The sequence below is a fragment of the Parambassis ranga genome, unplaced genomic scaffold (genome assembly GCF_900634625.1).
Source record: "Parambassis ranga unplaced genomic scaffold, fParRan2.1 scaffold_21_arrow_ctg1, whole genome shotgun sequence".
Classification (NCBI taxonomy): Eukaryota; Metazoa; Chordata; class Actinopteri; family Ambassidae; genus Parambassis; species Parambassis ranga.
Window position 1 is genome coordinate 9492532 of NW_021144767.1, and position 20122 is coordinate 9512653.

The 20122-nt window shown below is 41.6% G+C and overlaps 1 protein-coding gene across 2 annotated transcripts in view; it reads right to left on the reverse strand.

Annotated features, from left to right (window-relative positions):
* Nucleotides 1–20122, reverse strand: part of LOC114429756 (exostosin-1-like) — a 159219-nt gene that overhangs the window by 10901 nt on the left and 128196 nt on the right. For both annotated transcript variants that reach the window (XM_028398387.1, XM_028398386.1), the window contains 5 exons: nt 16659–16778; nt 13577–13709; nt 11121–11239; nt 10789–10884; nt 2616–2705 (listed from right to left, as the gene is read on the reverse strand). In XM_028398387.1, coding sequence (XP_028254188.1) covers nt 2616–2705; nt 10789–10884; nt 11121–11239; nt 13577–13709; nt 16659–16778 — 558 coding nt within the window. The remainder of the gene's footprint in view (nt 1–2615; nt 2706–10788; nt 10885–11120; nt 11240–13576; nt 13710–16658; nt 16779–20122) is intronic.

Genomic DNA, 20122 nt, shown 5'->3' on the forward strand with positions numbered 1-20122 from the left:
TCCCACCCAGAGAGGACAAGCCACCTTTTCCCGGTCCAGAACCATGGCCTCAAAATTGTAGGTGCTGATTCGCATCCCAGCCGTTTTGCACTTGCATTACCCATTGACTTCAAAAATCCTCTCAGTGAAATAAACCAGTTCCACTAACCCTCTTGTACCTTTAGTACCGTTCGGACTGGGTCTATGTGATGACTGGCTACTTGCCTGCTTGGATGAGCAGTGAAACGTCTTCAAGAAAACTCCAGACGCCTTGCTTCAACCTTCTCTACATATTATGACCGGGATGACTGAGAATCTTCATCAACATTTCAGTGTTAAGGCTCATTAGTGTTAGTCCGAAGGCTTGATTCTAGGGAGCTATTCAGACATCATTGGTCACATCAGTGGTTTCTAATTTGCTCTAAAACAAATGCCAGTGTAAGAAACCACTGAGGTGTTCCCTTATCCTCGCCTTTAAGTAACAAGTGAGACTTTAATCAAAGAGACGCTCTGTGTTTTGACAGTGTAATGATACAGACACGATGGTAATGGCTCTCGTAAAACTCTGTGAAAGCACTTTGATTTTCATTAAAGCCACTTTCTTGGTTCCTTTCCCTTTTTTGTTCCGGCCTTGATTTGGTGTTACTTACTAACCCGTCATCTGCTCCTTTTCCATCTGCCTCATGGTTTCTCACCATTTCCCTCTCCAGTTTTTCATCCACCTCTTCCACCTTTTCCTCAGTGTTAAATTAAAAGAACGCCTCAATAATGCCTTATCTTATCGGACAGTGTTATAATTAAGAGCAGGTTTAACAACACTGATGTCTGTGTTCAGAACTTTTTGCTAGTTGCTGGACTTCCCAGTCATCCCACCCAGTTTGATTTATTTTGCAGTCGTCATTTAAAGGCAAAGCACTGGCTGGCTGAGTGAGACGATTCATTTATAATGAATGGTATTCATGACTGTGTGTGAACAGACTGCCTTATCTCAGCATGGATCGATACTGTGTTAAGATATCACCACCCTGTGCCACTGGCTGACACAAAGCCACGCAGGTTGGACCCGGCTATACAAACATTTCCAGGATCAGGTCCTTTCTCTTTTTCTGAGCTTAGCGACTGTTAACATGCTTATTAACATTACAGTAAGTAGTAAAGATGAGCACAACATGTAATACACTGCGTTTCTTGTTTACTAAGACTTTTCATTCTATGTGGCTAGAAGAGAAAATATTTTTATACCTTTTGGTTGATTACATTAAATGAACTCACCAGTACTCAATTGTAAAGAACATCCTATCTTTCCTATAATAAAATTATAGTTTTGTTTTAGGTACACTTAAAGTGCTTATCAAATGCTAATGCTTAGCTATCATGATCTGACAGCAACTACGCTAGCTTAACTTTAAAACCCTCCACGTCACAAACTTGTTGCTTTTCCACGCTCGCTAACATAATGATATCGTTTGTGATACATCCACTGGGGACCAGTGGTGGAGGAAGTACGAGCTCGGTACTTAAGTAAAAGTACAAATACCCAGCAAAGTATATACTCAAGTAAAAGTAGAAGTGCTACATCAACAATCCTACTTAAGTAAAAGTCTTAAGTACTTTTAAATGTATTTAAAGTATTCAAAGTAAAAGTACTCACACTGAATATATATTATTGATTTCCATTGCAAAGGATATGAACAGGTTAAAATAATCAAAAAAATAATCAAATAAATCATCATCATCATTAAATGAAAATGGACCATGTGTAGTTAATGTACATGTTCAGTCCAGAAGCAGCTATGGACAGGCCTGTGTGTCATGAGGCAGGCTGTGGGCATCAAGTGAGCAGAGAGGCTGCTGATAACAAACAGGCATTCAGCATGTTTACTGTGTCAGTGTTCCTGCTGTAGATTCATGTTATGATTCATGTTAATCAGACATTAATGGATGGACCTGTGTTAGCAGACAGCAGCTAACTAGTTAGCTAACTGAGCCAGAGCACCGGCATCATGACTGAGGCTCATTATAGAAACATAGCTGGCAGCGTGACACCACCTCCATGCAGAGTCTGACCTCACATCAGTCCAGCACTGTGTTCATCACATGTAACAAGTAACTACAGACACTGTCGACACTGTCAGCTGCAACATGTAATGGAGTCAAAGTAGAAAGTGAGCACTATTATTTTTACTTTAGTAAATACATGAAAAATTACTTAGTACAGTAACGAAGTAATACTTAGTTACTTTCCACCACTGCTGGGGACACAGCTCAGTATTCAGTCAGTATTCAGATATCTGCAAATATCTAATAATATTTTCTTTTCTGTCAAATTAACTGTACAACTTTTCACTTGTTTGATTTTTTTGTGCTTTTTTACCACGGTATTTGATTTAAACATCTTGGATGTTCGAATGAAACCATGAAATCAAATTTGGAGTGTCATTTTTACCTATTCCTTTAGCATCAGTCTTTTTATTTTCACAGTATTATATGTAGCAATTAAGTAGATTTATTGTTATATAAGGTCCCCATTTTTTAAAAGGAAGTCGGGCATAATTAAAAAAAAAGCTACGTTTTGGCGGCCTCATGTCTGGGCAGTTGTCTATTACAAATGAGTGCCTTCAGTGTCTGTAACTCACCTCATTAGTGGATAGGACCGAGTCTTCATCCAGACTGAGAACGCCATCAGTGATGATGATGTCATGGGGGAAAAAACGACTGCTCATCATCTGCGTAGAAAGAGAAAGAAGCATCAGGTCATCAACACAGTGTAAAGACACCTTACTGAAACAGCTTCAAGGCTCAAAGGTGTTTACTTCAATGCACTTTTTAAAAGTTAGAACAGATGCATGAAAAACATCTCAGTAAACAAATGTGTTTGTTTCACCCAGTGTGTGTCTATCGATCAACGAGCTCACTTAATAGGTTTGTGTGAGACTTTATCAATTCATGGCCTAACAGAAAGAGTAGCAGACCTTGATTCATTAGGCTAAAGATGGCTGCTGCTGATGCTATTGACTTGTAATTAAAGTGTGAATTATATAACTGTCACCATGGAAATGAGTCTTATTTTCCAAGTTACACCTGCGCCATACTAGGTATAAAAGTTACATATACACTATATAATGCTGTATGTTTTTATACAATATTTGTCATTTATAAATACAGGTACTGTACATTTTTTATATTTAAAACTAGGGCTGTAACAATTATTCAAGCACTCGAGTTATATCCAAGGGCAAAATTCAACATCAACATCAACAACGACAACTAATTTAGTATTCGATGACTCGTTAGTGACATGGTTCACATTTTGCATGCAAGAGGCCCTGGGTTCGAAAGCCAGGCGAGCCACACACACAAACAGGTGCCCACTAATTAAGTAGCTATTAGCCGCAACCGTATTTATGGGAAAACTATGACAATTACGTGTGATCTGATTACTTGAATAATCGCAAGTATCCGAGTATCAAAAAACTTGTTTGTTGCAGCCCTATTCAAAACACATAAACAAAGCAACTGGAGTGGAATTTTACAAGCTGTAACGGATTATTAGGATTTCAATATATTTAAATGGGGGAAAATTGCTTTGCGATACGAGCAAGGTCACAAATCTCGAGGTATTACTGTATATGTTTAAGTCTGAGCGATGCACTAGTCATAAGCTTAAGTCGGTTGTAACGTTACATGTAGGCATATGCAAAACTGCCGCTCCAGTAGCTGCCCTGGCAGCCATCTTTCTAAGCATTAGCGACACTTCACTTGATACACATTTTATGCCTAATTTCATGTTGCACTATAAGATGTGAGTGAATGCATTTTGTATACAGTATACAATAGTAGAGGCGAAATGCTAGCATTAGTTTTTAGCTAAGTACAGATCCCTTGCTGTACTTCTGGTTTCTCAGACACTGCTTATGATGACCCCTCCCAGCATCAGGCCACACCAAGGGGCCCATAGATTATAGATTGTTGTTGATTGATGTCTGTGATAGCTGAGAGCTCATCGTGTATTAGTAATGATGGTCGTTATGGACGCTCAGATATCCATTGTAGTAGTAGTAGCTTAACCAGTGACATTATTTCCCTTATAGCAGCTTCATACATGACAGAAACCTGCTGCAAAGCTTTTCTTCTGTAGTTTAGCTCTGTGCTCAACACTGTGACAGTTTAACACAGATTCACAGAGGCTAAAGCAGAATAAAGTAGATTGAATTTCCAGCCCCAGGGGTAACGGTAAGAGGCTTATTTTGCAAAGTGAGACTGCAAATATCTGCAAGGTTAATGTCTACTGCCATCTCAGCTTAATGAGCTGATGGATGCCAAGTTCAAATTCATCAAGAAATTAAGCATCAGATCAAAGGAATTTCAATGCAAATCCTCTAAAATTCCTTCGATTATTTGGGAGTGCCTCACACAATTCTGCATTAAATGACTGCATAAAGTGTGGACTCCTGGCAGAAAATGTGTTGTCTTTGGACGGGTGCCCTATAATCAGCAGGCAGGTAATGAGTTCAGTCAGGACAGATCTTACAGTGGAAGAACCGGCCGTAAATGCAGTAAACGTACAGTATAAGATTAGCTTGTTTAAAACAATACTAAATAATAATAAAGTGCAATTAAACTGACATTTTAGAGGCCATATTTTGCATGTACAGTACACCACCTGAATGACACTGGAGCTGTTTTCAGTGGTCGTTTTCTTTTATGGAATTTCACTGTACATCATCCTGCTTTTCACACAAACAGCTTTTTCAATGATTTTGTTTACAAAATGTGTGTGTGTGTGTGCTTTAGGCCATTTGACTTTCTGCAGCTCGCCGTCAGCTCGGTTAGGAGCTGGATAGCATACTCCCATTGAGGCCTACAACCAAGAGTTAGCACATGCTAGCCAAATGACTCTAAGTAATATTGTGAAATGAAATGTCTTTTTGCCATGAACATTTGGTCTCAGAGGAGAATTAGAGTTGTGAATTGAGAGTGCAGTGTCGGTCTGAGGTCTGACTCCGTTTTGATCAGCTGGTCATGCTCTGACCCAGTCATGCTCTGACCCCGTCGTCCAGCCATCACAGTTTAGACCTTGTCAGACTCACTCATCCTTCCGCCTGCCCATGCTTTCCACAGCTCTGAGGACAAACGTTCACTTGCTGCCTCGTGTATCCCACTCCCTAACAGGTGCCGTGATGAAGAGATAATTAGTGTTATCACAGCTTAGATTTAGATCTAGGTTGCTGCTGTCTGATTGGCTGATTAACAAGTTGTATCTGTTGACTGTGGTCAAACTGATGCAGCTATAGTTTATTGCCCTTCAGCGCCGTCAGTCCAGTTTGCTTTACACTCATATTGGCTAAAGTCAGACAGTGTGTGTGTGTCACTCCCCCTCCATGCCTCCCTCTGGCTGCTGTCAGTGTTTTTCTGCCTCTGGACAGAGATTAGATCCCGCTGAGATCTCTGACAGTTCAATGGTCTGAACCTTATCTTTGTCGCTCTTCTTTCCACTCATTTCCTCTCTTTATATTTGCCATGACTCTTGCTACTTCAAAGGGAGTCTTTGGAGATACTGGGCCTATTTTTATGTCTCCATGTCTGTAAATTACAGTCAAATGTCACAGATCACACAGCTATCTGCACTGCCATCATGAACACAAACAGCCACTTCTTTCCATCATGAACATTTTACTTGTGCTTACTGGTGACAAATGATACACTCACAATACTGGAATGATCATTACTGTTTTATTCTTCATCTGTCAGGACAAAACAGTCATCTACATTTCCAGACTACTTTTTTGATGTCGGCGTTTAGATTCAATATTTCTACTTAAACAGTGGAGAATATAGATTTTTGTTTTTGTACACATAACTTATCCATTTTCTCCCACTTATCACAGGCCAGGTCACAGGGTTAGCATGCTAACCAAGAAAACAATGACCTCCATCTGGAGGGGGGCCTTGTCTCAGATAGACATGCCCAGAGGAGGCACACTGAACTGGATGGACCAGCTAAACTGGCTCCTCTTGATGTGGAGGAGCCACATCTCTACTCAAAGGCCCTCCAGGATGACCGAGCTCCTGGCCCTCTCTCTGAGGAAGAGTCCAGTCATGCTGTGGAGGAATTCGTGATCACATTCTGTTTGATCACTACCCACAGCTCAGGGCCATATAGGTGAGGATAGGAATGTAGATCACCTCTTGACTTTTGGCTCAGCTCTCTGTTCATCAAAACAGACTAAAGTAGTAGAGCAAGCATCACTACAGATGCCAATCTGCCTTCCAATCTCCACTCCATGTTTCCCTCACTTGAGAACCAGATCCCCAGATACTCCTCCAGCTGGATCGGCCATTTGACCCTTTTCTGGCTGAGGACCATGGCCTCAGATTCGGAGGTGCTCGTTCTCATCCTCGCAGCTTCACGCTCAGCTGCAAATTGTTCCAGTGGGAGCTCAATGGAGCCAGCAGAACTATTTGTAAAAAGCAAAGACAGGACCCTGAGGCCACCAAGTCGGACCGCCTCTGACCGTTGCTACACCAAGAAATTCTCTTCATATATAACACAATCAGCCCGACCTCAGCTGAGGACTGTGTCTAACACACAGCTAGTAATGCCAACTAAGCTCATGCTCTGCTTGTTTAGGAACCTGTAGCAACGAACGCAGTATCCAGCATGCTTTCTACCCTGTATCTGCCAATAACTTGTGTTATTGTCAATGGAAAAAAAGACTACCAGTTATACTTTAAGTCTGTTGCCCTGACCTTCTCTTCAATCGGGTTTCAACACTGGGTCCTACTTGACCCTTGATCCCTTCACTTCTTTGCTCCTTTGCTGTAATTTAAATGCATATTTTTATTTATTGGAGGTAAGGCAGTTTATATTGAAAGGGGATTGATGATTAGTCAGTTTGCGACTAGCACGCGCTGGCAGTGTCCATTTTTGGCGCTGCTATTGAATTCTAATGGACAATTCTGCATAAACTACTATGTGTTACAATGTGACACTGAAGGAAGCTGACCCTCTGTCTTCATTTTTCAGAAGACCTTTTTGAGAAAAATGACAACAGCAAAGAAGCAAGTACAGAGGTATGTAGTATGTAGAGAGCGAGAGAGGAAGTGAAGGCTTGTTGATGGGATGAATCCACTCGGCTTTATGAAGCACATACGCTCATAACCAACAGCAAATGACTCTTCTGCCGCATTTCGATGAGGCAAATGACAAAGACTGTGTGTGTTATTACAGCGAACACCGCAAACGCTGGAGGAAAACACTGTGAGAAGCATCTGGCTGGTAACAAAATAAAGCACCTGACTAATTATAGGACCAAACACACACACACACTCTGCTTCTGAGATGTGTTTTAGTGTCACCAGTGGAAACATTGCTACTTTGCTTAAAGGGGCAGACAGTTTACATGAAAACAAAGAGAGGCAATTAGAGATGATGATGGCATGTGTACAGGGTATCACTTTAAGAGGCACAGTTGTTTTAACCCGATAAGAATATGAATGAAAAACTTTTTCTCCTCTTTAGGAACCTTGTGCAGTAAAACTACAAATGACAACAATCACAACAAAGTCACGCTCCTAGTTTGACTCTAATATATGACAATCAAAGCTCACCAGGCTACACTTTCACCGTTAAGAATCTATTTAAAGCTGAAATTAGAATTTAATCAACACACTGTTGACAATTATCCAGTACATAGCCCATTCCCCCCTCCCTCATAGGCACCAATACATGGCTCCAGGTACATGGAAATATGTTGTTTGAACTTGGTGGGGAAATGTTTTTATATAAATATTTATGCTTTTATGTGGGATCAGATCTTCACAGCTCATAATTAATGAGCATCGCACTTGCGTCTTAACTTTGTGTGATGTCAGTCCCTTAAAAAAAAACAGCATGTGTGTGGAAACAAAAAAAAACATTTTGTGATACTGTATCTGATCAGATTTCTTTATTCATACAGGTCTGATTTGAGTTGCCACACGTGCTGAACGCATCTGAATGCACCTACACTAGTTACTATTAAACTGTGCCTTTTGCCAGGTATATTGTGCATTCAACACTAGGCTATTCAAATAATGCACAGGCTCATGTTTTGATTTCAAACGTGCAAAGTACAGTGAGTAGATTGGCCCTGCTAATGCCATTTATAAATATATAATTGTGACATTTAAATTTGTAGACATAAATATTAAAAAAATATATAACAAATTGTGAAACATATCATGACCCCCTGCAGTACCTCTGTGGACCTCCTAGGAGTTGCCCACCCCCTGTTGAAGAGGGTGTTTATAGAGTTTCTAAGGATTACAGATCTGATTTTTTTTTAATGGATCTCCCGTCTGAACAGAACCAGGTAGAGTAACTTAAGGCCATTGGTCTGGCTGTTTTTAGTTGAACCTCTGAACACAACTGCTCTGGACCTCTGAGGAGGCTGGGGTTTGAGTCCCCCTGACACCAGGAACAGTTTTGGTTTCACCCACTGTTAAGATTGGTTTGTGCCCATGTTTACCTTTTGTTTTTAATTGTGGTTGAAGTAAGGCACAAAGAAACTACTGGTTAAGGATAAAAAAATGTAAGGGGTTTACACAGAAATCTATTAGAGTAAACGCATTTTACAAGGACATTCCTTCCCTTCCATGGTTGCAATGTTTGGCTACCAGTGTGACGATAAGGCAGAGACATTCGTACAGACGTTCCTGAAACATTGACCTCATGTTCCGTTTTCCTGGGGAGGATGGACCGCTGATGTTACAGGTCTTCTCAGGAGACCTATCACAGCAGATGGCTAACTCCAGACTCCTTTAGGCCAGGAGGGAAAATTATCAGCAATGGTGGGCGCTCGCTTCACTTATTCTGAACGATTTAACCTCATCTCACATTTATGCTGGGTTAAATGGAAAATGTGTTTTCCAACCCTTTAACAGGTGCAGCTAAAGCTACCAGGACACACTCAGGGATAAAGACACGCCCACACAGACCTGCCGAGGGGTTAACCTAAGCCGAGGTAATTGAAAGCACCTGAGCCAGAAACTGTAGTTCGGATGAGTGTGCAGTATACGTGGACTTTTCCTTTCATCCAATATGGTCTAATTATTGCTCAGCAATGTGAGTGAAAGAGCAGCTGCAGGACATTTGTAAACAGACAACTGAATAAGAGAGCTGAACACTCACACATGTACTCTGTGGACCCACAGTGCAAATAACAGTGACAGCTGGGGAAACCCGCCTGCTGCATTTCAGCCTCACTGAGCCCTAATCAGGCCTTATCTTATTATAAGAAGTGCAACATATAAGACTCAGAACATCTGGCATTCTCAGGGGTATTTTCTGAATTTACTGAATCATTTATCATGAAATGAAGCTTTGAAAGGAGCAAAGCTCCTCCCTAAGCTCACCGGAGAGAACGACACATGCACGTTATGGGACTGTTTGAGATGGCGCCTCTATTTGATATCATTTTTACTTGTATTATGTATATATCATTGTCTCCTGCATGTGTGGGTGTATTGATGGTCGAACCATGTTTATGGGAGTGTGTTGCCACACATATAGCATATGTACTGTGTCACAGAAGTCCCACACAGTTAATGACACCTTTAATGAAACATTAACATGTTACACCATTCATAAAAATCATCATAATAATTACTTTCTGACCTATGACCATCAATTAGCTGAACACACAGATGAACAGCCATCCCACATTAGACAACATGGCTTCTGTCTGCAGCCTCTAAATGATCAGATGGATGTAACTTCTGTTATTCAATATTCAAGGTGCACAAACAATTTTTTGGCTTAGCTCCTAAATATTATTTATTGATGCGTAGCATTTAGGCACCAATTGATCACTACAGATGACCGAATTGTCATAAATCAGGAGCACACTTTTATGAAAGAACTTTAATCACTTGCAGTTTGGTTGCATTTTACATGTTTTTAAGGAAGCAGTGCACTAGTATCCTAGTATAAGACTTGTGTATAGTAGACTTAATAATTACACATAGCATAAATGTGAAGGGTTTGTATGCCTGATTGCCGATACTTGCCGATCCCCTTCGTCATCAATTACTCTCTTTAAATTCCACTTTAGTCTCCATGGTAGCAAATAAAAGAGTAGAGAAGCTTGTTAGAGATGGTTCAATTTCACCCAAATTTTGATCTTTTTCTGAACCTAACTAAGGTTTTTTGCCCTTGAGTTTGTCATTTCAAATTCAAAATGTCTCATCCAGGTCTTGAACCTAGGACCTCTCACACCCAAAGTGACTATCATACCCCTACACTACAAACCAGAGAGTAAGCACTACACTGAATTAATCCGTGGAAACACTTTAACTTTGAGAGCCCTGATAAATATATATATCCGAGTCCTGATCGGGAGGTAATGTCTGATTCCCATTGAGTCTGACATCACGTAATTGGGCCTGATTTCTGATCATGTGATCGGATCGGGACATCCCTAACTGAAAGTTTGTCAGAAAATCTCTATGACACACTGCTGTTGATAAAGTCTATACAGGTTTGAAGGTCTGCCTTTGTAACCTTTACACATGTATTTCTTATTTTGCACACATCTAAATTTATGATTTATGATTTGACAAATAAAATACTGTGATATTATTTCCCCCTTTTTTAGGTGATGGTTGTTGTAAACACCTTCTCTCAGGTCATCACGTTTGTGTTTTCCAAAAGGTTGTTTTTTTCATTTGCAACACACCTTACAGCTAATTTCGTTTTATGATAGGGGAGAAAAGGTTTATTTTCTAACATAATGAATGCAAAAAGAAAAAAAAGCCAGCAGCTGTTACCTTGGTCTGTCCTTCAATGACAGTGAGAGGCACGCTGGTGGAGGGCCACTTGTTTCTAGGAGGTAAAGGCTTGTCGCAATTCCATAAAACCACAATCTGTAAACAATCATTGTTGTGCATTAGTTCTCCTGTTACAGTAATTTAATGCTTTTTTCACATAAAACATAAACAAACCGATTTCTCTTATTTATGTTTGTATCACAAAAAGAAAAGGAAGGTGGAAGCAGGACAGGAGGAGAGGAAAGAGGATCAATTAGGAGGAAGAAGAGGAAAAACATGAGGAAGAATGAAGGGAAGAGGGAAGAGAGGACTTCCTCCTGTTTTCATCTCACCTGTGCACAGAACTTGGACTTGGCTACAGCGATGATGAGCTTCACCACGGGGGAGATCTGGGACTGCAGAGGAGTCACCGTATGGATCACCGCTGTGAACTGCTGCGACGGGCTCTTACCTGCACACACACAGGTTTCAGAAACAGTTGTCATGGGTAAACTGTATTTAGCTTTTTCTTTTTTTTAAAGACAGATTTGTGCAGATGTAGCTCTCCATAAAGCTCCATCACGGTTAACTGGACACAGAGTGCTCTGCGCTGCACCCGTCATCCATCTTTCTGACAGCACATATACCCCCGCCTCACATGACTGAGCATGAGTAAACCTGTCTAATCCAAGTGTGAACACTTTGCCTTACGTCTCTTTTTCTCAGACGTGAACGATGCTGATTGCTTTACATAATAAAATGTCATCCTTATCTTTAAAGCAGTGCTATGTTCTGAGATCACAGTCAGCATTCAGATGAAAGAAACCCTCTCACATCAAACATACGATGTAAAATGGAAGGTACAGGGAGGATTTAGTTCATCTGTAAACTTTGTTCATACTATTAATCTACTTCCTCACAATGAGGAGATTACTGTATAAGCATAGGAGGCAGGGGAAGAAGGGAAGACCTCTCTCCACATGTAAACTATGCCATCAATATTGACTTTATACCCTATCAGATCATTAGTAGAACATGCCTATGCTCCTTTAAAAAGTAATTATAACAGTCAGATAACCCATCTGAGCAGCTGAAAATGAGCATTGCAGGAATCCATAATAGATAAATGGGGGCACACGTGGGAGCCCGCACACAGAACAACCAGAGAAGGGCAGGGCTGCCTGTACATGGCACAGCCAAGTGTTGGGTGGGTATGGGAATAGGGGAGAACACATCCTCATGGATAAGTGGAGCCAGAGTGCTCTTTAGTGTTGCTCTATCCATCTCTCTGACATTGAGCCCCCCGACCAGCCATCTCAGGTGGGCTTAGTGGTATTTATGGAAGCACGGGCTCTGCCCTTGTGGATGGTGGTGGGGGGGAGGGTCACAGAAATAGGCCTTCTGCTGCCTGGAAAGAGCAGTGCCACCTCGTCTTTTTAATGACATGTAGCAGTGGTCGTATTAGTTAGAACAAGGTAGTTTTGATTAAAAGTTCCAACATCCAATGCTTATTAGTTGAATTTATAGGACATATATCTTGAATACAAGTGTTGCTCACAAATACAAATCCTACACAAGGAACAAAAAAACGTCTAAAGACGACATGCTTTGAAGGCTAGCAGAATGGGATCCTTTTAACTAACCACTTAAAATGTTCCACCCTTATTTTAGAATACATATCTATACCCAAATTAGGGAGTTAAAGCTCTGCATTTGTAACACTGTGCAGTATAAAGAGTCTGATTGTGTCATTAAAGAGGTATTTGTTCTGGACATTGAATTTAAGTCGTCCTAAAACAGGCCAATGCCAATGAGTGCATCTCATTTGCATATGTGTGCTAATGTGTGCTGCACATTCAAACATGTGGAGTAATTTATGTTTATAGAAAATGTGGCCATTGGAACCTTCATCCTTAAGATTAATGGCTGATCTGCTTTGACACCCGGAGCCCCACTCATTAATCAGTAGCTAATAAAAGGCATACAGTCAGCAAACATGTGCTCAGCAAGGACAAAAACATTCAGATGTACCCTGGTTTGGTTACATTACAGCATATAGAGAATATAAAATGATCATCAAGTGAGGGCCCACGCATTTAAAACGTACGTTTAGCAGAGTTAGAATGTTTCAGCACCACGGATAGAGACATGTCCCTATAAGCACCAGGACACAACATGAGGGCACATTTCACACACTAATAAAACTAGTTTTACATTTTGTCAATCACAATATTCTGCACGTCCTGTATGCCACACCTGTTTCCACTGCTGCTCCTGACACATAAACATGAAGTACACATTTAAAGCTGAAGGTTTTTTGAACAGGGCTTCGAAACTGCCCAACTGTATATATACTATACGATTATAAAGACACTAATATTCAAGCTTACCTGACCCAACCCAAAGCCATCAGCTGACCACCACTGAAGAGCAAGTAACTTTTGAAACTATCAGGCAGAAGCTGCCACTGCTTTGCCATCAAATTTTATGGGAAACTAGCAGAGTGAGACTGCCGAGAAATAGTGATTGACTGCATAAGCATAAACAAACCGCTTTATCCTTCCTTCCCTCCTCCTCTTCCTCCTCCCTTCCTCATGACCCTTGTGTGTGCACAACTCTTCAGAGAGAGACGAGCATCGATCTGAGTTACAGCCTCAGTCCACTGCCAATCAATCCGGTCGGTCTGCATGGACACCCACACAGCAGGCCGCCGTCCACGTCCTGCAGCTTTAAAGTTTCCGAACTCTGCCCCAACACAAATCTGATCTTAATGGCTTATTTCCACTGATAACATCTGAGATGAACTCACCCAGCATGGCATAGTAAAAAGGGAACTGAGTGGGGTCAGTTGAGTACTGCGGTAGCGCATAGAGACCCCCGGGTAGAGAATTCCACAACAACCGACTTCTGGATATATGCGAGTCCACACGGTCCTGGATGATCTGGAGGACGAAGAGAGGACAATAGATACAGATAGGACATAGAGTTAGCACTGTGGGGTTTTTATTAATAACAACAACAACACCAACAATAACGATATACTCTTGAATAACTTGCAGCACATCAGTGATATGTAACAGTACTGAAAGTGTTAAAATGGTAATTATATGAAATATATGTTCTATAAACACAGATACTCAGGACAAAGAACAACCTATCTTTTTGTCATTGTGTTCTTTTTCCTCTCCTAGCTGTCCACTGATCTGTGGAGAATTGGCACTCACAGCCTGCCCTGCGCACACACACACACACACACAAACACACACACACACACACACAGACACACACACCTCCTGACACCAACTGTCAGGCTTCGCTGTATGTGGGACACTACAGTTATCAACAACGCTTCATTTCACCCGTTTAGCCTGGTGGCATGCTGGCTCGGAGTTTTTAGCACATCTGGCCTGCAGTCTATGGCTGTCAATGGGCTTCTGTCTAATTTCATACCCTGCTAGCGCTGGGCATTTGGTGGAGTCACCCGGGTCTGATTTGTGCATAGAATATAAGAAAGAAGGGCTGAAATTTGAGAAGTCCATGCATCATTCAGCTATACAGGGACCAAGATAAGAAGTGAGAGGACACTTGTCCCCTTTTGTCCATATTTTCTTACATATCATAATGTAGCGGTGATGCCATGGAACGTCACGGTGCTGCTATGTGAGAGTGCTAAATTCGGGAGCAGCAGATTCTGCTAATGCCTGTGTCTGCAGAGACCACTTTGTCATGGGTATGTTAGCTAGCTAAGTTGTTTTTTTAGGTTGTCGCTAAATGCTCATTTGCTTAGTAACACAGTCACACCTGCACCTTGATAACGGTTGATGTCTAGGTTCTGATCATTACATTCAAACACCAATTCACAGCTTAGGATTAGTTTATTTTGCTTTATAGAAACTTAACTGCATCCTCACCATTAATTTCATTCATTCTTTTATTTTTTACATTTTTATGCCCTATTTTTGTACATATGTTCATATTTACACTGCATTTAGTCTCATATTTTATTCTGCAGTTAATAAATATATTATCTTATAGACCAAGCTGTTCTTCTGTGCATTCTTTTGAGATATGAGAACTGAGGTCACTAAAGCTGAGGACTTACAGCCCCTGAGGTGAGATTGACTCAGCTGATTCTTTTAATAATATTTTGTTCATTTGAAGTACTACAGTCCCAGGCCGAACCCTGGGTGGTGCCTCTTTTAGACGCGTGCAAACAAAGCGCCATTACACTACATAATTATTGCCCCACTGTGAGGCTCCTCAAGTCTTTGTACACTACAATACATTTGATAGATTTCAGGCTTCTAACTGACATTGACCGGAGAACCTGTAGCTTTTGCAGAAGCTGTAAATAGTCTGTATCAATATGATGAGAGCTTGACCAATGGTGCAACTAACAGTCAGTGCACACCTAGACTAGCTTGGTTGCTAACATGCATTAGCATTTGTGTTCTTTACCGACTGACAATACAACGGTGTGCTATAAGAGAAATGTTGGTGGTCATACTGATACCTATGCTGCCTTTACAGAGAGCGGTGATAAAGAGGATGATTATTTCACATGTGTTTGTTTTCAGAGAGTCCCCCCGAGGACTGAATCAAGGCTGCAAGGAAGTCAACCAGAAACAATAACCAACATGGAGGAGTACATGCGAATGAGACAAGTTCATCTTCTGCACTTCGGCCGGTGAAGTCATTTAATGAGCCGGCCTGTGGCTCTGTAGCTTTGAGAGCGGACATACCAACCACACACCCACACACTCAGTGTAGCCTCTTGAACCTGAAGGCTGCCAGCCGGGCCTCCTTCACACTGCATTGTGTTTAGACTTAAGGCCAGTTTCCTGTCAACATGTCATGTTACAACAATGTCGCTGCTAGTTTGTCAGAACTTTTTATTTTTCTTCCGTCTGAATATGTGACACACACATGAAAAATGTGCTCAAAGCCAGTTTAAACCTGCAAATGCCACTAAAAACAAACATGTCTGCCAAAAAACTCTTAACTTATTTCCTCTTTACTGACGCCTTAGCTCTTTCTTTCTACATAAGCATGTGCAAAGATCAGGTTAGAACTGGGTACTGAGCAGACATCTGGCACCACCCCAGTGGGTGGATACATACATTCTTTAGATACAGCCACAGATATGTTCATGTTTTCCTGATGGGGACCATTAACTGATGAACAACGTTGTTTTCACCTCCACCCAAAATATCGCACTTAACGGTGCCGCCATGCTGGAGAAAGACAAGATGTAAACACATTTTGCACCTTAGAGGTTATAAGACGAAGCCTTATCGTTACTTATTGACTCAAACACTCCTTTGCAGTTTTGTGGCAACTGACCACAATGTTGCTTACTCTAGCTAACAACCCATAAAACATCGTTGGAAAACTATATATTTGAGGAGTCCTTTTCGTTGCTGCTAACATGCTAACAATATAGATTTATGACCTATATTGGCTGGAGCTGTTCTGACATCCAACTTTATATACAGTCTATGGTGAGGTTGAGAACAAAACTGAGGTAAAAGGGGAGCCTATATGGGTCTATATTGCTTGCTAACATGCTAAAATGAAAATATACCATTTACTGAAATCACGGAAGACAACCTCCAGCTTTTTTTTTACTGTTCTGGATGGAAGCTTATGAATATGATGCAGGAAGGAGGGGGCAAACTCGGCTAAACTGACTGAACCGCATAAAAAAAAACAACTGGAGAAAGATTTCTTTCCAAAGTTTATCTCCGAGAGGTGATGCACAGCCCGCGGCAGTGTACTGTACAGAACAAGACATAGCAGTTTGATAGATTAAATGAAGCTCCCCTGACAAAACTAAATCCACAGCTCCCATTTAGACCTTTTCTTTTCTTTTCTTTGTCCTGAAAGCTTACCTCCAGAGTCGTTAAGACTATTTTGGCTACAGAAGAGAAGTAGGCGTCCCAAAGGAACTGTGTCTGCTGGCGGAGAGCCAGGATTCTGTCACGGCCCACGGATCGAGTGATGGAGGGAACCTACAGGAAGAAAAGAAAAGAACAAATGATGACAGTGAGATGAATGAAGTTAGATTTGAAACAGTGTTGAGTGAAGGATGTGTCTGCAGACAGGTGTAGGAAGCATGAGTAATTTTGTGAATAGGCAGTAAAAGATTAGAGGAAATCCCCCCCTCCCCTTTCCCGCCTCCACATCTTACTCTGCCCATCAAACAGCTTCCTCAGGACGGTGAGGCAGCGAACCACCTGCTGTCCAGCTTAAACGCTGCGTCCACACCTTATAGTAAAGACATTTCACTTCTCGTCTGAATGAATTATACATACAGAAAGAAAAACCCGGCGACCCGGCCAACAAACTCCTGTTGATTTACTAGAAGCTTAAATATCCTGTTTGCTGGTGCGCCAGAGGCAAACTGAGGTCCCAGTTCACATTGAAATGGAAAACATAAGCAGCTGGCTCATGAATTGCAAGAGTACCACCCTCAGGGAGAGGCTGAGAGGGGATGAAATCAAGGGAGACGACGACACTGACCAGTGAGCTAAACAGATTTGAACATGGTAGAAGATGGACCAGGACTCAGTACCTCTTTGATGAGGTCAGATGCGACCTTAGCCAGATCACTCGGCACCACAGTGAGTCCGTAAGGAGAATAAGCAGGCCTGTAGCCAGCGCCTCTGAAGAGCCTCAAGAGGTGTTGCTGCTGTTGGTGGTGGTGGATTTTTGAAAGAGCCCAGGACCCGTCTGGTGTTTTGGCAACAAAAACTCTTTTCACTGGACACCACAGGGCCAGCCTGTTGGACACGGCCATTGTGGTCTAAAGGAGGACTGATGATGCTATTACCAGTTTGCCTCAATAACACTGAGCACCATCCAGGAGGAAGAAGAGGACTTTGAGAAGTGCTTGGCTCCGTCTTTCATGCTGTGATGAAGTAGCTCTCAGCTTGTGGAAGCCTAACGAGGCAACTCAGAGTGACAGTGAGCCTGTCTAGAATGTCTAAAGCAATATTTTCCGTGAAATTTACAAACGTTCTCATGAATTATGTGTCAGTCAGGGATATTGTTGAGTTTCCTGCTGCAAACGAAATGGCCAAAAGAACAAGGTACGAGCAGCTGAAATAAGGTTTCTGTACAGGGCGGATGGGTTTACTCTTTAAGATTGGGTTTCTGGCAGTCTCAAGTCTCACAGGAGGATCTATAGGTGTGATTTGATCACTGACACGAGGTGCTAGGGGATCATTTACTTTCATCTAACTTAAGACCACCCTGCTGAAGCTACAGATTTTTTTCCTTAGATGGAAATTGTTTTTTTCAGGCTTGTATGGACACACAGCTCCAATCTTTAAAATCACTTCAGGATGTGGTCCTGAATCCAATATTTTATCTGATTTGTGGCCATGCGACATGAACATAATTGTCAGTGATCGTCAATGACCTATAATGGTTGCGTGGTCTCACAGATGTTACTTGCTCTCCGTAAAGCGGATTACACATACACATCGACGTTCACGTTCACTTTAAATATGAATATGGATGGTCAAAACAGACCAATGTGATCAGAAACCTTAATGGCTGTGTTTTTCCACTGTGTTACAAGACCTATCAGGTACACAAGGTGACTAAGACCCTGTTCACACTGGGGAAATCAATCCGGCTAGAGCGGGATTCAGGCCGTATCTGGATATATCCTGATTGATTTCATTCCACCTCCTGGAGGTGGATCTAGCCGGATTGGCTCAAATGTGGCTCAGGTATGAACGCAAATGCAGCTAGCAAATGCAGCTAGCAAATCCGGCTAGCGACGTGATACTTCTGGTTCATGGGGACAGTGTCCGGGTCTTGTACAAAAGCTGTATATAGACAACAACTGTCAAACGACAGCTTTGCCCCGAGGGTTAGGGTAACCCTAACCCTAACAGGGCTACAAAGGAATAAACTGAATTTTTAACTGGAAAAAAAGATTTACATTATTAATCCCATGGGGAAAGTAATAGCCGGGTTAAGCTGGATTGAGCACGGACACACAGATTTTAAAACAGGTCTGAACGCATCCAGCTTAAAGGCTATCCGGATTCAATACTACTCTAGCTGGAGTGACTTTCTCCAGTGTGAACGGGGCCTATGTATGTTTTGACTTGATCTGTGCCCCCTTGTTCTTTGTATAGCTTTGTTTTTGCATGTCATCTTTTGTTTACCTGATTTTAGAAAGTTGAAGTACAGCACTACGACCAGCACTGATCCTTACCCCAACCAGCCCTGCAGTTTTCAGGGTCACACAGATCACCCTTCAATATGTAGGCTATAGTTTTTGTTTTTTTTTAACCAAAGTTCGTCCTTTAAGAGCTCCTGCGGGGATGTTCTCGGGATGGAAACATGCCAGACAGTGTGAGTCACCCCTTAAACTTCCAGCAACTGGGTGTCTCTGCAACCCTTTATTTTTGCTACCAGGGCCCTGATAAAACTATGGAGAGAAAACAAAGCAGTAACTTTTCCAAGCGTCAGCCACTGGGCAGTGTTCTGGTGTCAGATAAGTCTTCAAACTTAAATTTGGACTTTGTGGAATGCATTTCATTTTGCCGTTTTTCCACCTGAATACCTAATACACAAGTTTGGACTGCCAACTCTGACAGCTCAGCGTTTGAACATCAGAATCTGAGTCACCCATTATGCATCCAAGTTGTGGGAGTGCAGAGAAGTTGTGTGTTGCTTCTTTGTTACATCTAAAATCTACGCTTTACCAAGATTTCTTCTACATCATTGATTTGTATTCAAATTCACCACACAGAGCGATGTCACTGCGGCGTGCGACAGCAGTGCGAGCTTTAATTGTTCACCTCTCTGAGGTGGCATATAAACAACACCAATCAAATGAGCCCCATTCTCTTCTCTCCTCCATTGACTTTAATAGTGTTTATGTGTCTCAGCAGGGGTGTGTGTTTTTGTGTGAATGCACAAATGTCTGCGTGTTGCTGAGTGTCTCCTGACTCTCCGAACTCAGCTAGTTGTTGCAGTTCTCAGTGATGTAATTGAAAGTAATGAGATTCAACTCTCTCAGCAGGTGGTGTAGGGCTGCAATGCTGAACAGGGGGGGGGGGGGGGGGGGCAGCATCCAGGATGTGTTGACAAACAAAAACATTTAATTATGTTTGTATTTGATATTATATTGTTGTTTTTTTTAATTAATTGCATAGATATTTCCCCACGGGATTAATAAAGTTAATCTTAAACTTAATCTTAGATGCTGCCATTTAGACCTATAAATGATTACTATGGTTAAAGATGAGCAATCCCAAACTCTGAGGCTAAAGAGTCAATCATGTCAGGTATGAACGCGTATATGTATGAAACAAAGATTAATATAATATAC